The sequence below is a fragment of the Ursus americanus genome, chromosome 7 (assembly GCF_024610735.1).
Source record: "Ursus americanus isolate L20-20 chromosome 7, mUrsAme1.1.p, whole genome shotgun sequence".
NCBI lineage: Eukaryota > Metazoa > Chordata > Mammalia > Carnivora > Ursidae > Ursus > Ursus americanus.
The window spans coordinates 61,653,916-61,671,092 of NC_142133.1; the positions used below are offsets into that span (position 1 = coordinate 61,653,916).

Below are 17,177 nucleotides of genomic sequence, written 5' to 3' on the forward strand. Positions count from 1 at the left end.
TTGGCCCAGGGCCTATAAGGTGTGGGTGTTTTAATTTATTTGATATTTTGAAATATTCTTAATGAGCTACTCTGATCACTTATCAGGGGCCTTTTCCTGGGAGAAACAAGCAAAAGAAGAACCTCACAAATGGTTTGTTAACAGGAGAATTTTTGTTGTGTTGCTGAGAATACATTGGCAATAGTAGTATAGATTTTGGTGCTTGGCAAACCTACAACACACTCCTCAAACATATCATTTGTCTCTGCCTTCTGCTCTTGGTGCCATTCACAGGCTCATTTACAGGATGAAAACGACGGAGTTCTTTTTTTTTTTTCTTTTTTAAAAAGTTTTTATTTATTTATTTGACAGAGAGAGAGACAGCCAGTGAGAGAGGGAACACAAGCAGGGGGAGTGGGAGAGGAAGAAGCAGGGTTCCCAGTGGAGCAGGGAGCCCGATGCGGGGCTCGATGCAGGGCTCAATCCCAGGACTCTGGGATCACAGCCTGAGCCGAAGGCAGACGCTTAACCACTGAGCCACCCAGGCGCCCCACGACTGAGTTCTGAAGACAACACGGCCGAGGTCAAATGCCAGGTTTTGGTTCTGGATCACTGGGCTCCCTGGCTCCTGACCTCTGTGTTCCTCTGGGCTGTGTGAGAATGAGTCCTCTGTGTGAGCTGAGTCGGGGCTTCCGGAAACCTGAATGGTGAAATAAGTGTCGAGGGGGAAGGTGTGAATCATTTCTACGCAGCGTCTCTGACCTCGGCCCTTCCTCCTTCTCTGCCTGCAGCCGGGGGCAAAGAAGCAGGTTCCAGGACGGTGGTGCTTCAGACCGCAGGTCACCTGGCCACAGGGCCTCCCCGGGCTGCTCTCTGCCTGTGCCTTCCTCTGTGCTCTTTGACACAGCTGCTGGGGGTGTGGTTTCCTGACTAAGATTGCGTTTTCCTCGGTTATGTAAACTGGTGCCTTTGCCAAGAACTCCCTGTGCCCTGGAGCTCTGGGCGGCTTTTTTCCTATTGGCTGGCCAAGTTTCGTTTTTTGGGGAGGCGTATTTTTTCAAGCTGCTCAGCTGCGATACACATCAGTGCCTTTTGGGAGTGAGGCACCTGGAGGTCAGGGACCCAACCGGTAACAATGACAGCAGATGAGTTGGTCTTCTTTGTGAATGGCAAGAAGGTAAGAAGGAGCTGGTCGGACTTCTCTGCTCCCCCGGGGCGGGTGTCTGTCCTTTGGAAGAGGCTGGTTCTATTCTTTCTCTTTCGTCTCCTCTCTCACTCGTTCCCCCTCTCGTCCTCTCTCTCCCTCCAAAGTGTTGCTGCATGGGTAACACTGGGGAAAGAAAACCTTCTCAGAGCTGGAACGGAGGCAAGATGCCCAAGGGGCAGAGGAGTGCAGGGGAGGCAAATGAGAAGGGAGACCTGGGTCCCCACCCAGTCTGCAGCAGCAGAGACAGTGGCCCAAAGCTGAGAAAGGGGCACAGGGTCCTTGGCGAGGCTGGCGGCCACCCGCCACACCTCTGTCTCTGTGTTTAATCCAATATGTCCTCCGGCTTTTGTTGTTCTCTTTGCTGAGAGAAGGAACAGGAACTGGTTTTCTTGCTAATACCAAGGTATAAGTTAGGCATAGCGTTTGATTCTGGTATTTCATGGTTAATGTGACAGTTAACTTGTATGAGGACATTTACCAACATCTTGTGGCAAGCCACAATTTTTTTTTCCCCCATAAGGGGCATTTTTCTCTCCCTCCCCTCACTTAGTACTGCATATAAATATTTCAAGTCTCTCACTTTGATAAAAATTGCCCACTTGGATGAACTTTATTGGTGCACAGGGACATGGGGGTGGGGAAGTGGGTGGAGCAGAGGGGGACTTCAGACGGGGTACCCGTCCTCCAGGCCCTGCAAGGGTGTGAATCTTTGCAGATTTCACTGCAGGTGCAGGGAGGGACGGTGCAAGCACTTTGCACTGTCCCCGTCCCCCTCCGTACACCACGGCTGAGGTGCTCCAGTCGGCTCCGGCTCCCCAGTCAGGAATGAAAGGGACAGTAAAAGGATAGCCATAGTTGTACCTTGTAAATGGCCATGTGGACAGTGTGAGCGATGACTGTGCCTAAGGAGCCCTCAAAGAAGGGTAGTTTTATTTGTTTTGCTCTATTGGCATTTTTGAGTTGAGAAATTGGGCGACATTTAATTTTCAAGAGCTAAAATGCGCTTCGTGGGCCATCTGGTGCTTAAATGGTCAGAACATGTCTGCGTGACTAGCAAGGGAATTCCGCGAGCCATGGCGACATCAGTGCTCTGAAGACCGTTGGATTCAGTGTGAGGGGTGCCAGTGGGAGGCACTGAGGGTGAGGTCAGCCACGTTCTTCCAGGTTCCGTGTGTCTCTCCATGCCAATTTCTTTTCAGGATTGGCATCTGTCAGCAAGCCAAGAGGTAGGGTGCAGCCTCCCTGTTGATGGTTGTGAAACTTTTGCAACCAACATTTCCAACAACGTTGTTGCATTTAGATTGCCTTGGAGAGATTCAAGAAACAGTTGAATTGACTTTCTCGAAGTGTTACTTACACAAAGCATCTTCGGTGGAATTTTTCTAAGCAGTTTTTACGTTGAGTGAGCAGCTGGATTCAATGACTCCCAAGGCCACATCTTGCTCTAAGAATCTTTTATTTATCATGCCATCAATTCCTGTGTGACAGGACAAGGTTCTGCTCTTCTTTAGGGATGGTGTGCTGTGATGCGCCAGACACGAAAAGGGACGTTTCAAGGTAAATCTGGCTTGGTGAACTCGTTTGCCCCTGTGTCTTAAATCCACTTTAGGAAGGCAATTTAACATTTTTAGATGGTACCGTCATTATCAAACCCTATTATCTCTGGAAACTTCCACTGTTGTCAGTTTCTGTGATGCATAGTCGTGTTTGTAATTTATAAGCCTGTGGCCTCTTGAGAAACTGCTGGAAAGGTGGAGCGACAGTCTAAGGAGTGATGAGGTGAAAGCAGTGCTTTGCCAACAAGACCAAGCAGGAATTCCCAGTCAGATCAAGGCGGCTGTGAGTAAGTGTGTTCCCATTTCTATTTCTAAGATCTTTCTGGATCTAGATCTTTCGTTACTGGATATTGTGCAGAGAAGTTACCAAAGAAGCTGTTGGAATGGGTGACTCACTCTTAAATGTAAGCCTCTTCTTCTCCCTGTTTCAGGCTGTCCAGGACTCTGTCTCCACCGACTGGGGTCCTGGAAAGGGTGTAGGATGTCAACGATCAAATGCCTCTGGGGCCTTCTGTGGTGGTGATGGGCCTTGAGGACCATCGTTTCCATGTCTTCTGTTCTAGCATCAGACTTGGAGGGAAAGAAAGAGCCGCGCAGGATTTTGGTGTTATTGTAGTGACAGTCGTTTTGGTGCATGGGATTCTAGAGTTTCTGAGCAGTCGCTCTCTGTTTCGTGGAGATTGCGGTGCACGGAGGAGTGTGGCAGACTTGGCATGCAGAGCCCTGCTACAGGTGTGCAGGAGTGATCCCCACAGAAGCAGGTGGCAGCTACAGAGAGCCTCGCCGTGGGTTTGACTCCTTCCCTCACACTTACGAGCTCCCCCCAGGCCTGTGCCTGTGAGGTATGTAGGCACTGGGTGAATATGATCTCCAAGAAGAGGCCGGGCGTCTGTGCCTCGGGACCTTACAGAACAGTTAAGGAGATGGATTATAATTAGTCAAAGTACTGTCTTACAAAATGTATTTTACAAAAACTATTCCCATGAAATGCTCTTTTCAGATATTCTTTTTTAAGATTTATTTATTTGAGAGAGAGAGCAAGAATGCGCACACATGAGAGTGGGGGGAGGGGCAGAGGGAGAGAATCTCAAGCAGATTCCCCTCTGAGTGTGGAGCTGGACACGGGGCTCCATCCCACAACCCATGAGAACATGACCTGAGCTGAAATCACGAGTCTTAACCCACTGAGCCACCCAGGCACCCCTTCTTTTCAGATATTCTTAAACCACTTAGCACAGCGTTGGCACCTAGCAGGTGCCCCATTAATGAGAACAGAAGGAATGCATGAGTATTAAAAGCCCTTAGAAATTCTCTACTGAAGAGATTTATTTTTTACACATTTTTTTTCATTTTGAAATTATTGATTTTTTTTATTTTTTATTTTTTAAAGATTTTATTTATTTATTTGATAGAGACAGCCAGCGAGAGAGGGAACACAAGCAGGGAGAGTGGGAGAGGAAGAAGCAGGCTCCTAGCGGAGAAGCCTGATGTGGGGCTCGATCCCATAATGCCAGGATCACGCCCTGAGCCGAAGGCAGACGCTTAACCGCTGTGCCACCCAGGCACCCCTGAAATTATTTTAAATGTACAAAAAAGTTGCATGAAGAATACAAAGAAATACTCAATAGAGTATTCACATTCACCAGCTGTTCACATTTTGCCACATTTGCTTTATTATGATCTCCTTCATTCTCTCTCCCCTGTACACACACACACACACACACGCACGCACACACGCACACACACGAATAGGTGTTTATGTGATACACACATGCATTAGATATATATGGATACGTTTATAGATATAGATAGATACATAGACGTATTTAAGTACCTAAATAATTTTACATATTTATTTATGTATATAATTAATAGAAATAAATACATAAAGTATAAAATTTTCTTTCTGAACCATTTGAGGGCAATTTCCTATATCATGCCATTTTACCCCTTAAATCAAGAGTAAGAATATTCTTATAGAACCAGTCTCTATAAAAATCTGGAACTCCAGCGTTGATGTAATACTATTATCTACTCTATAGCCCTTCTGCAACATATTCCAATTTCACCAACAGTGTCATTTATAACTTTTCCCCCAAACCCAGGACCCAGGGTCATACTACACAGTCAGGTGCCATGTCTCTTAAGTTTCCTTTAAGCTGGAACGGCTGTTTACCTTTCCTTGTCTTTTGTGACATTGATGTTTATGAAGAGAATAGCCCATTCTTTCTTAGAACATCTCTCATTTTGAGTTTGTGTCATGCTTTCTTATAATTAGATTCAGGGTTTACATTTTGGGCAGAAATGCCAGAGAAGTGGTAAGTATTTCTCGGTGCATTACATTGGGAGGCACGGATGTCAGTTTCCCCCATTATTTGGAATGTGACCTTTGACCACTTGGTTAAGGTGGTATCCATCAGTTTTCTCTACTGTAAGATAACTTTTTTACCCTTTATAGTTAGTAAATAATCTGTCTGAAGATACTTTGAGTCTATGTGAGTATCTTGATCATCAAAATTTCAGCCACTAGTTTTAGCACCCATTGATGATTCCAGACTGGATCAGTTACTGTGCTGATTGCAAGATGGCTAACCATACTGATTAGTTGGCATTCCTCTGTCGGGAAGAACTTACCCTCCTCTCCAATTTGTTTGTTTATTAGGTATCACTTTGAACTCCTAATTTTTAATCTTATTTAATGGATTATAATCCACTAGAGCTATTATTTGTTTTGATGCTTAAATCTTATCAGAACAATCTGCTGAACCTAGCATTTCCTAAGCTCATATCCCCATAAAGTGTTTGTCCTTTGGAATACCCATTGGCATCCTGTTCAGAGAGGGTTCCATGGCGTTTGCCAGGGCCAACCCTGCAGCCATGCTGTGAGATGGCACAGCCATTCTCTGTAGGAATGCAGGGAAGGTTGGACCACTCATGGCTGGGGTGATATAAAAAGCCTTTTCCAGGGAAGAATTTGGGGTCTTCTAAGTCAAGATGTAGGTGGAAGAGGAGTGGAATGGTCAAAGCCACAGAGTCAGAGGTATACATTGTATTTTCTCGAGTGTGAGGACCAGGTTTGCAGGGAAGTAGGAGGGGAAAAGGCTGAAAATGAAGATTGGGGATGTACGGAAAAGGGCCTTGGAAGACAGCCTAGGGAACTTGGATGTTACCTGGCATATCTGGGAAGTCATGGAAGGCACAGAGCAGGGGACTGATGTGATGAGAGCCAAGCTGGAAGACACGAGGAAGCAACAGCTTGGGGAGAAGGTAGTAAGCCAAGAGGCTCTTCCTGCCATTTCCAAGAAAAGTGATAGGGATCTTTATTTGTGCATTTATGATTTCTCTAAGAGAAAAGAAATAGCTTCCTGTGTGAACTTTGTAACCAGGACTTTGAACAAACCAGATTTGTGGGGTGTAATCATGAAAGGAAACTAATTGGATTTTCCACTTTCCTTCAAACTTTTTTTCGGGAGGCAAATTCTGGCAGTTTTATGACTTTCTGGATTGCTCTTAATCAATAAAAAACCCTATGGTCATTTCTAAGTTTCCATACACAGCCTCAATTCAGGTTAAAGGGGGGAGGTTAGCAAGAAAGTTCTCATTTAATGAGTGCTGGTGGAAGATGGCTTCCCACCACTGGAACATTCAGTTGCAAGTCTCATGACACGGGGGATGTTCTTTTCCCTGGCCAACTGCTCTTCCTCAGCCTCCAGTTCTGGGAGGTCCACTCCACATGGACCCTGTTGGAGATCCCAAACGTTACGTAGTCAGTGTTTGGGGGATGATTTAAACACCTCCGCACCAGCTCTCTCTCTCTTGCATGGTCTATACCAGGTGCACAGCCAACACGTCACATCCTCTGTCCTTCCCAGACTCTGGGAGTGCACACCAATCCCAACACCGCCATTTCTTCTTCGGCTTGTCTGGTAAGCCCATCTCTAGCTTTTAGATATGCCAGACCACCATATCCCCTGTCCTACAAAGGCTGTATGTTAGCTTCACCTGTAGGGCTAGGGAAGCCCCCTCACGAAGTTTGAGGTGTGAGACAAGTACCTCCTCCCCTCAACCTTAGGAAGATGGAAGACTCATAGTGCTGTTCTCTCTAAGGAAACTCTTGTCACGTATTCTCTCTCCTTGACCATCCCAGTCACCCAAACCCTATGACCCTTCATAAGGTATGATGAGTATGAGTAGTGATACAGGTTTTTGTGGATTTCCTTTGATTCTTTGCATCGGAAACTCATTTTGTAGACAACCTTTCCATCTTATTGAATAAACCATTTGTGGACTTTTGGGTTGAGATTTCTCCTCTATGTCTGACATATGTTATGTTGTTGGCTCTGATAGTGCAATACTGCGTGTTGAGCACGGACCGACAGACCGGCCCTATAGTCCCTGAGAATGTGCGTGCTGGGGGCACAGCCAGAGAGCTGCATGCTGCCATTTTTAGCTATTCCTGGGGTGATCCAGCAGCTGGAAATGAGATGACATGTTTTTTCTTTCTTTTTAAATTTTATTTATTTATTTGACAGACAGAGAGAGCACAAGTAGACAGAACATCAGGCAGAGGCAGAGGGAGAAGCGGGCTCCCCACTGAGCAGAGAGCCTGATGTGGGACTTGATCCCAGGACGCTGGGATCATGACCCGAGCCGAAGGCAGCCACTTAAATGACTGAGCCATCCAGGTGCTCCGAGATGACATGTTTGACTTGAAGGGGGCTCTGCCTGGGTCAGCTCATTGTGCCGGGTGTAACACCTGAGCCCTCTGGGGTGGGTCCAGAGCACAGCACTAATGCCGAAGGTTAGAACTGGGGAATAGCAACACGCACACAGTTTGGCTTGTAGTTAATATGTTCATTCTTCTGGAATTGTCAGGAAAAAAGACCTTCATTTTCATGATACATTGAGCGTATCCCTATTAACTCCACAAATTCTTGGGTGAGACAATGGCTGAGTATACCTAGGATACATTTTTCTTTTGTTTTTGTTCTTACAGGTGGTGGAGAAAAATGCAGATCCAGAAACAACCCTTTTGGCCTACCTGAGAAGAAAATGTATCCTGACTTTGGAGTGGGGCTGGGGGAGGGGGGCAGTGGGGACTCATTCTCTAGGGTTATGTCATTTTCTAGTGACTGTGAGAGGCCGTGAAGAGTGGGAGACAGAGCCCTGGAGTAGGGCTCCAGACCCCTGCGTCTCAGTTGTGGCTCTGTCACTCAGCAGCTGGGTGACCCCGGGGAAGTCTTTTCAGCTCTCCAGGTAGAAATTCATCGACTGTCGAATGAGAGGATTATTTTTGATGTTTCTTAAGATCTCTTCCCGGTAAGACTCTAGTGATGCCAAGGTTTAATCCTGGGCCTGTAAAATGAATAACTGTGAAAGGCCCTCATTAGCCCTGGGGAACTCTGTGGCCATTCCCCTCAGGAGGAGTGGGCCTTCCTCAGGAGATCTTTGCTGATCCGTAAAGGGCTTGCTAGGGAATCTTTCCAGTTCTGTGAAGGTGGAAGGAATGTCAGAGGAAGGCGTGTTTGTTGGGAAAGGATGACTGAGTGGGGAAGTGTGTAAAGGTGCCATCAGTTGTGGAGATGGCAGGCACTGAGAGGCAAGGGACAGGGGACTCCTGAGCACTTACTGTAGGTCGGTGAAGTTCAAGTTGATTTTCATGGTGGATCTCACTGATCCCTATAGCAATTCCTTTGACAGAGGAGGAAGTGAAGTTGGCACATGAGAAGGGACCTGCTTCTTGCTTTAGATTCTGGGCCAATGCTGGCAGAGCCCAGACAAAAGCCTAGAGCTATGCTCTTAACCTTCCAGTCACACTGGACACTCTTCAGGGCTGGTCATTGGGATGATGTTTAGCCTGACCTCTGTTAACCCATCCCTCTCACTCCCAGCATCAGGGATGTCCAGTGGCTCATTCAGGCACCCTATTTGAGGACAACAGAGTGTTGTTTCAGTACCCACAGAAGCAAGCCTAAAGTCCACGGCCTTCCCTCTGGCTCGCTCAGCTCTTTCCAGATGATATCTGGCTCCGGTGTACTTTGTCCTGGATTCTCCATCGAGAGAGGGCAAGCCTGGAGTTTCAGGGCCCCTGAACCCGGTGGCTCTTTTGCAGAGGGGGAATCGCTCAGTAGGATCAGGAGACCGCACAGAAGTCCACTGCTGGCCGCTCTACCTGGCGGTCTGAGAAGAGAGGCACATTCTCACAGATGATGGACACCAGTGTCAGTTTTCTGATGAAGGCTTGAAGGCCCAGAAGCCTTCTGAGACTCCTGATCATAGCAACTGCTAGTTTAAAGGTCAAATCTCAAATGAAACCTGAAACTGAAAGTTTTCACAGAAATGAAGGTCAGGTGGCTTTTTGCTGACTGTGGTGAGTTCATTTCTGAGAGTTCTGGGAAAGAGGAAAAACCCCAGGCTTGACTTCCATACTGGCTTCTGAAAAAATCCCCGGGCTAGAAGATTTTGCTAGACTTTGGGCTACTAAGTCATCTGAACTACTGCTAGGTGCAGATATTCTGATGAGTCAGAGGAATAACTTAGGATATAGGCAGCTCATCCCAGACGTGTTTTAGAAGAGGGAGCCACATGGCGAGGGAGGAGCCCCCAAATCTGAAGTCAGATGATTGTGTCTGGGCCCTCATACAAGGAGACCTGAGTGACTGTGTGGCCTTGCTGGGCTCACCTTACCTCCTGGGCCTCAGTTTGCTTTGTTTTGTTTTACTCGGTGGGGAAATAGGAGCTCCTGCCCCACCCGCTCACTAAATTATTGTGAAGATCAAATGGGTCCAATGGGTGTAAGTATTTTTCAAGTATAAGGTGCTGTGTCATTGTTTAAAGAGACTAATGTCCAGCATGTTAAAGGTAATAAGTAAATATTCCTGAAATGACTGAATAATCAAACCATTAATGGCCATCTAGAATTTGTGATGAATTTTCATCTCATCTTGCAAACGAGGGAAGCGACCTGCGATAATGACCTCCATCTTTGGTAGAGAGCTGGATAGCTTGGAGCCCGTGTGTCTCAGGGACAGAGCAGGGCTGCTGTCTCAGGCAGTGCTCTCTAGAATAGCCTAGTACTTAGGCACGTGAACAGATTCAACGTTATCAGACTATTTCTGCAAGTACATGTAAGAGATGGCTCCAATCCCAGCCCCCGACCTCAAAGATTATCTTCATTCTCATTTCTGGTCACATATCCTATGGGTCGGGGGTGTTCAAAAGCCCCTCGTCCAACCCTAATTTTGGTTTCTGGACTTCATCAACCCAAAAGGTCCAAGGTGACAAGTCGGAACTCAGTAGGTCCTAGAACAGATCAATGTCTCTGTCTGGCTCAAGTGGCTTCGGGCTGGGGTGACGTGAGGTCTGCTCCACGTGCTCAGCCTTTGCAGTGCCTGGTTCACCTGCCTGGTGAGACCACAGGGTTGGGAGCCTCTCGGACCACGCCAGGAAGACCCCGATGCCAAGAAACATCTCCAGGGTTGGAGAGCAGTAGGACTCCAGTCCTGGAGAACACTTGCTGGCTGTCTGATGGGACCCTGATGCTTTTCCTCATAGCTGCAGGGGAGATGGTCCCATTCTCTGCCTTCTGGGGTGCAGGGTAGGCTTTCTGGATGAGGAGGCTGTGTGGGGCTGCTGCCTCCCCGGGTTGAGGGGCTCGAGCCTGTGTGTGGCAATGGGTGGCTCTATCCTTACAGTTCTGCCCATGCACTTCTCAGCAGCCTAGCAAAGACTCTTGTGTGAATTCATGTTCCTTAACCCTCGACCATCCAGTGAGACTGAGCGGGACCAAGCTGGGCTGTGGAGAAGGGGGCTGTGGGGCTTGCACCGTGATGCTTTCCAAGTATGACCGTTTCCAGAACAAGATCGTGTATCCTTTGCCCACTGGCTGATTGTCCATGCAAGGACTGTGATGCAGGGGTCAGGTTGCAAGTGTGTGTGTATGTGTATGTATGCACGTGTGACCTTTCTAAGATCCAGACTCATTTCCAATCCCATGAAATCCTTCAGTCAGTCTCCACTGCCTTTGGGATAAAGTCCAATCTCTGTGCTTAGCACTTGGAGCTCCTCACGGCGTGCCCCATCTTTCCTCTCCAGGTGTCTCTCTCCGTGGGCCCAGCACTCCATCCTTATGGGGACAATTGTGGACTACTGACACTCTCTGCCTACTCATTTCCTGGTCTTTGCATAAGCTGTTGCCCAGGTCTTGAATGTCCTTTCTTCTAGGACTTCTCCACCTGGATAACTCTTGCTAGCTCTTTAGGACTGGGCAAAATGTCACCTCCTTCGGGAAGCCTTCCTTGACCTCCCAAGATTGGGTTAGGTACTCCATGTCTGTGCTGGTCCCACAGTACTCTGTGCTCAGCCCTCCCGAAACATCCACCATAAACTGTTTAAATTACATCTTCACACTGGCTTCACACATTTTCCTGGGTTGACCTCGGACTATTGAAGAATATCTTACCTTTATTTCCTCAGCCCTCAGCAGAGTGCCTGACATGTGATTGGCCCTCAGAAATGATGTTGCTTGTATAGAATGGTGAATAGAAGAATGGACATAAGGAAACTCTGTTTAAGGGGCTGGTGTCTCATGTTTCCTGGGGGTCGCCCCTCCCTCGCCCCTCCCTTTCTCCTCCCACAGAGGATTGGAGACAAGGGGGTGAGAGCAAGGGAGCAAAAGTGACTGGAGGTTCTGAAATTGAAGAGGCTAAGGAAGGGCCCTCCAGAGAAAGGAGCAAGAACTGGACCTGGAACCTTCCAGAAATTTCCTCTTGATTCAGCCTCCAGGGTGGGACTGAGTATGAGGTGGCTGAGGGTGACCCTGGCCCCATGTTCCAGCTTGGGGGCCAGTGCTCCACAGGACTCTACAGGGGCTCATGTCTCACTGGGGTGGGGGGAGCTTCCTTTGTTGCTAGCCAAGAGTCCTGGGTAGAGAGGCAAGGACAACCATGGAAAAGCCCAGAATGTAACGTAGAGTGAGGGGTCATGAGAAAGCACCTCAAAGTCTCCGATGGCCGGAGTGGACAATGGAATGACCTTAATCTGGGGCTCTAGCCACTTTTCTGCCAATGCCTGCCTGGCCCCCATCTGCTCTTTGCATCATGTTGCCGTGACGACAGTGGAAGGAATAGGAAGCACCAAGTCGCGACTGCATCCTGTGCAGGTAACTGGAGGCAAGGGAGGCTCATGCCAGGGCTGCAGACTTGTTTGGGGTGTGAGGCTGAGTGTCACTGCCTGGGCAGGAGGCACCGTGGTCCAGCCACCTCCCTCACTTCCACCTCTCCTGGCGAGGTGGGGGGGTGGTGTGGGGGGGATGTTGTGAGGCGGAAAGATAAGGCCCCAAGCCTAAAGCTCCCTCCTGCAGCTGCGGTGGGTGTGACATTGCAGGACCTTGAGGGAACCACGAGGTCCGCCAGATATGGGGGCCAGGGCTGTCTGGCTATGCCAGAATTGGAGGGAGGAGGGCAAGGCACAACCTCACCCAGCCCCCCACCTCCAAGTGTGCTTAGGAAACCCCCGAAGTCTCAGGTTCAAGATTCCAAATGCTCCGTGCCCTTGATTAAAAAGCCCACCTCGTCCCTGCTCCCTGGAATGGTGATCCCATTGCTCGTCTCGAGCGCCACCTGCGGGTAATAGTGAGGCCTCCATCCTCCTTAACATGAAGGTTAGTAAGGGTTTAATAAGAGAGTAGAGGCGTCTGAGTGTCTGACCAAGGCTTTTTTTCTGATGGTATCAGGCTGCCCGGCAGTGGATTGAAATTAGGAACCAAGACTGGAGAGTAATCTGGGAAGTTTTGTGGAGAGAATCAGGATACTCTTAGGCAGCGTGGCAACACGTGAGGGCAAAGGCCATTGTTCCCAATGCTTTTTGTATGGGGAAACTGAGGCAGGGAGGTCTTCCAGACATTACAGTCACAGAAGGTGCCAGAGGCATGCTCGTTGGCCACTTGAGGAAGCCTGTTGCTCAGATCCTGCCTTCCTTGGGCCCCTTATGTGGGTGCCGGGCCAGGGCGTCCTGCTGAGTGAGCGGGTTGTACTCTCAGGGAGGGGAGTGGAGGGGTGAGTTGAATGAGTCACATGAGGTCACAGCATGTAACACATCAGTTCTACGGCTTCATTTCTAAGGCAGCAAAAGGACAAATTATAAAAAACTTGTCCAACCTGCAGGAGATGTGAAGGGTTAATTCGGGCTTGTAATTTGAAACAAGCAGATGAAAGAGCAGTGTAAACACCTGGAGGCATCTGAATAATCCACTAACCCCTCCCTTTCCAATGGTACAGACTCATGCTCCCTATGCACTCATCTTGGCCCCTAGTAAGTCGGAGAGCCACATTCCACTTCTCCTTGTCTACTGGGGTTTTTTTCTTGTGGTTCCTAGGACACTATGCTTCGCTCTTGTTCCTCCCATCTCCAGGCTGGTGCCGGGTGCTGGCTCTAGGCCTCCTGAGTTCCTAATTATTGCAGCCCCTCCCGCCCCCCAGCTCGGGCTGGGCCCCTTCCCCCTCTCCTGCTCCCCTGCCCCCCCACGGCGAGTTCAGTACCATCTACGGTGAACGGCATTCGCATTTATATCTTCGGCTTTGACCTCTCCTCAGAGGTTAGATTCGTATTTCCAACTGCCTCTTGACATCACTATATGGATGTCTCCTCTCAAACTTCACAAACCCTCCTTTTGCCCTGTCTTTCTCCCCCAGTCTTCCTCCATCTGAGTCAATGGCAAAGCATCCGCTCAATTGCTCAAGATAAAAACCTAGGAGTCACCTTTGATTCTTTCTCTGGATCACCACACCCAATCCATCCAGGAGTGGTGTCAACTTTACTTCCAAACCCTACGAGGAAGCCTTCATTTTCTTTCCCCTGTTACTGCTTGGTCTGAGCCACCATTCCCTCTTGCCTGGACCACTGTGTCCTGGTCACCATTTCTATTCTTGTCCCTTGTAATCTATTCATTCCCTACCCACAGCTAGAGTAATTCTTCTTTTTTTTTTTTTTTTTTCTTAAGAGAGAAAGAGAGAGAGCAAGGCAAGGGCAGAGGGAGAGGGAGAGAGAACAGGGCAGGGGCAGAGGGAGAGGGAGAGAGAGAATCTTAGGTAGGCTCCATGCTCAGCGCAGAGCCGAACATGGGACTCAGTCTCATAACCCTGAGATCATGACCTGAGTCAAACTCAAGGGTTGGACGCTTAACCCACTCAGCCACCCAGGCTCCCCCAGAGTGATCCTTAACAAGCATAATTAGATCAAATACATTCTTACCTGATCCAAGTCATGTTATTAAATTCAACTTAAAACTCACCTCTTCAGAGTGGCTGTTTCAGAGCACTCCCAAGTGGCCACTGGTCCCTCTGGGTCCCGTCAGCCTCTACTCAATCTCTACATAGCATTGACCTCTACCTGGAATTTTCCTGTTTCTTTTGTCAGTATTTCCTCTACTAACTTCCCGAGACTGGTGCTCTCGTCTGTTCTTCATTACTCTGTCTCCAGTACCCTTACCATGCCTGGCACGGAGTAAGTTCTCAGTAAATATTAATAAAACGGATGAACATATATGCTAGGCATTTAGCGATTTTACTTATGTACCAAGAGAGACTCCCAAGACACAAAATAATAATAACAATAGTAATAATAATAATGTGGACATGGAGAATCTCCTACTAAAAGTCTTGCAGAGTTTGAATGACAATTCTGTGACATTCAATGCATATAACAAATTCTATATGGCACATTTCCAAATTTTTATGTCCCCATGGATTCCAAGCATTGCTGTTATTTAAGATTGTCATGATATTCTAGTTTGGAAAGAAAAATGTGTTCATTTGGTTCTTAATAAATGCTGGTTGCGCTGGATTGCAGGCTAGTGTGTATCAAAAGAACAGGAGATGCCCTTTAGCAGATGACTGGATAAAGAAGATGTGATCCATATATACAATGGAATATTACTCAGCCATCAGAAAGAATGATTACCCAACATTTGTAGCAACATGGACGGGACTGGAGGAGATTATGCTAAGTGAAATAAGTCAAGCAGAGAAAGACAATTATATCGTTTCACTCATTTATGGAACATAAGAAGTAGGAAGATCGGTAGGGGAAGAAAGGGAAGAAGGAAGGGGAGTTAAACGGAAGGGAGAATGAACCATGAGAGACTATGGACTCTGGGAAACAAACTGAGGGCTTCGCGGGGTGGGGGGGTGGGAATAGGATAAACCGGTGATGGGTATTAAGGAGGGCACGTATTGCATGGTGCCCTGAGTGTTATACGCAAGTAATGAATCATGGAACTTTACATCGGAAACCGGGGATGTACTGTATGGTGACTAACATAATATAATAAAACATTATTATTATTATTATTAAAAGAAATCAACAACAACAACAACAAAAAGAACATGAGACCGCTCTTCCATTCACTATGTGTGTTCTTGGCTAAACCTCTTCAATCTCTGGGCCCGCTTCCTCCTGTCTTCAGTGCAGAGAATGGAGGGTGAGAAGCCCTTCTGGTTCTACTGGTCACTGTTCTTAGAAGAGACTTTCCTATGAATAACCAACATTGGTTGACCACCTGCTATGTGCCAGGTATAATAATGTTGAGAGTTTAACGTGAATTATCCCATTAAATCCTCACCACAGCCCCAGAGATAAGTACTAGGGTGATCGTCATCATACAGGTGAGGAACCTGTGGCTGCAGAGAAGCTTGGGGACCTGGTCAAGGCTGCCGTTGGCACTAGGACTGACTTTGCGCAGGAACGGCTCCCCAGCCCGGCCTGTCGACATGGACGGGCTTCGGCGGGCTCATCTAGAGAGCCCGAGCGAGGTTCTGCCAACATGTGGGTCTACGTCGTCTCTCCCTCTTAGGAGAGAATCTCCAAAAGCCACGGCTCGCAGTGCGGGTTCTGCACCCCCGGCATCGTCATGAGCATGTACACACTGCTTCGGAACCAGCCTGACCCCACCGTTGAGGAGATCGAGAATGCCTTCCAAGGTAGGGCCTCGAGGCACCGCCTAGGAGGGGGAATAGCAAAGGAGGTTTGTGGAAGTTAGGGCAGGGCCTGGAAGCCAGGAAGGGCCTGGGAGGTCGAGGCACTGCCTTCTGGAGGAAAGGCTCAGGCTACCCCAACATGGTGGCTCGGGGCTGCTGGAGTTGAGCCCTCTTTTGGTTTGAAGAACCCTCGTGGGGGTTGCAGATCTCCGGGGCCTCCTGCCTTAGTGTTCATCTTCCTGAGGTGTCCTCCTGCGCTGGGATGAGGTGGCACTGGGGGGCTGGTGCAGGAGGAGATCATTTGGGAAAGTCCACAGAGGCTAGTCTCATGGCTTCCTTTCTCCTCAGCTTGTACGAGAGCAGGACTCTGCAAAGGCCGCATAATGAGGAGGGTGGCCGTGATTCTGAGCCTTGGGCAGGAATGGGCTTCCCACTCTGCCTTCTGTGAATGGGCCCGGGAGCCTGGACGAGATGTCTGTTCCTCTGGATTAAACAGAATCCCCATCCATTCACCATTTCATCATTTATTCAATTAGTCGTATTGAGTCCTATCATGTTAGGCACTCTACAAGGTATAAGGGACACAGGGATGCCCCAGGGGATGAAAGACAGTCTCTACCCTCAAGGAGTTTACACTCTGATTGGGAAGAGAGTTTATAGTGTAGTTTGATGAGCTCACTGATAAGGCTATGATCAGGCATCAGAAGAGGCACCTGATTCAGTCTGGGCAGTCTAGGAAGGCTTCCTGGAAGAAGTGATAGATGTTTTGAAGTCAGGAATACAAGGAAGAGGACGGGGTGTTCCAGGCAGAGAAAACAGAATAAGTAAACCAAGCATCTCACTGAGCCAGGAGCAAAGTCACAACCCTCCCTTCCCCCCACCCCTGCCCTGGGGCCTGCGCTTACAATGCAGCTTTCTTCCTCTGCCCACAGGAAACCTGTGCCGCTGCACGGGCTACAGACCCATCCTCCAGGGCTTCCGGACCTTCGCCAGGGTAAGTGGGGGCCCCAGGACGGCTGCGGCCCTGTTCCTAAAGCAGCCGTCTCAGGAACCACACTTGGGAGGGATGCCGAGGGGTTCTGGAAGAAAGAGGAGAAAGACAGGCTGGATGGCCAGCTGGCGGGTTGTCCCGCTGCAGATGCCTGGCGCGGGCACGGGCCTCTGCCATTCTTACTTGGAGCGTTCGCGGCAATAGCACGAGGACTGTCCTTCCAGGGAAGGCTGGCTCCTGGAAGAGGCATGCAGTCCAAGAGCCAACTTCCTCCAGGCATTCGGGGCTGAAGCGCTCCCGTGGCCCAGGTGTGGGGCCTGGTGTGAAATGACAACCCAGCCCCGAGCACCTGAGCCTCTCCGTGCCTCTCCGAGCTGCTGTCTGCAGCCGGCACTCTGTGGGCCTTATGAAACTGCGAATTAGATCTCCAGACAGGTTGTGCCTCCCTGCAGTGTTCTGTACCTCCGAGG

At 48.7% G+C, this 17,177-nt stretch overlaps 1 protein-coding gene across 1 annotated transcript in view; it reads left to right on the forward strand.

Annotated features, from left to right (window-relative positions):
* The first annotated feature begins 996 nt into the window (after positions 1-996).
* Positions 997-17,177, forward strand: part of XDH (xanthine dehydrogenase) — a 59,282-nt gene continuing 43,101 nt past the window's right edge. Inside the window, exons 1-6 of the mRNA XM_045809129.2 lie at positions 997-1,156; positions 7,739-7,796; positions 10,513-10,609; positions 11,794-11,902; positions 15,593-15,719; positions 16,649-16,710. Of these exons, the coding sequence (XP_045665085.2) occupies positions 1,115-1,156; positions 7,739-7,796; positions 10,513-10,609; positions 11,794-11,902; positions 15,593-15,719; positions 16,649-16,710 (495 nt within the window). The 5' untranslated portion in view covers positions 997-1,114. The remainder of the gene's footprint in view (positions 1,157-7,738; positions 7,797-10,512; positions 10,610-11,793; positions 11,903-15,592; positions 15,720-16,648; positions 16,711-17,177) is intronic.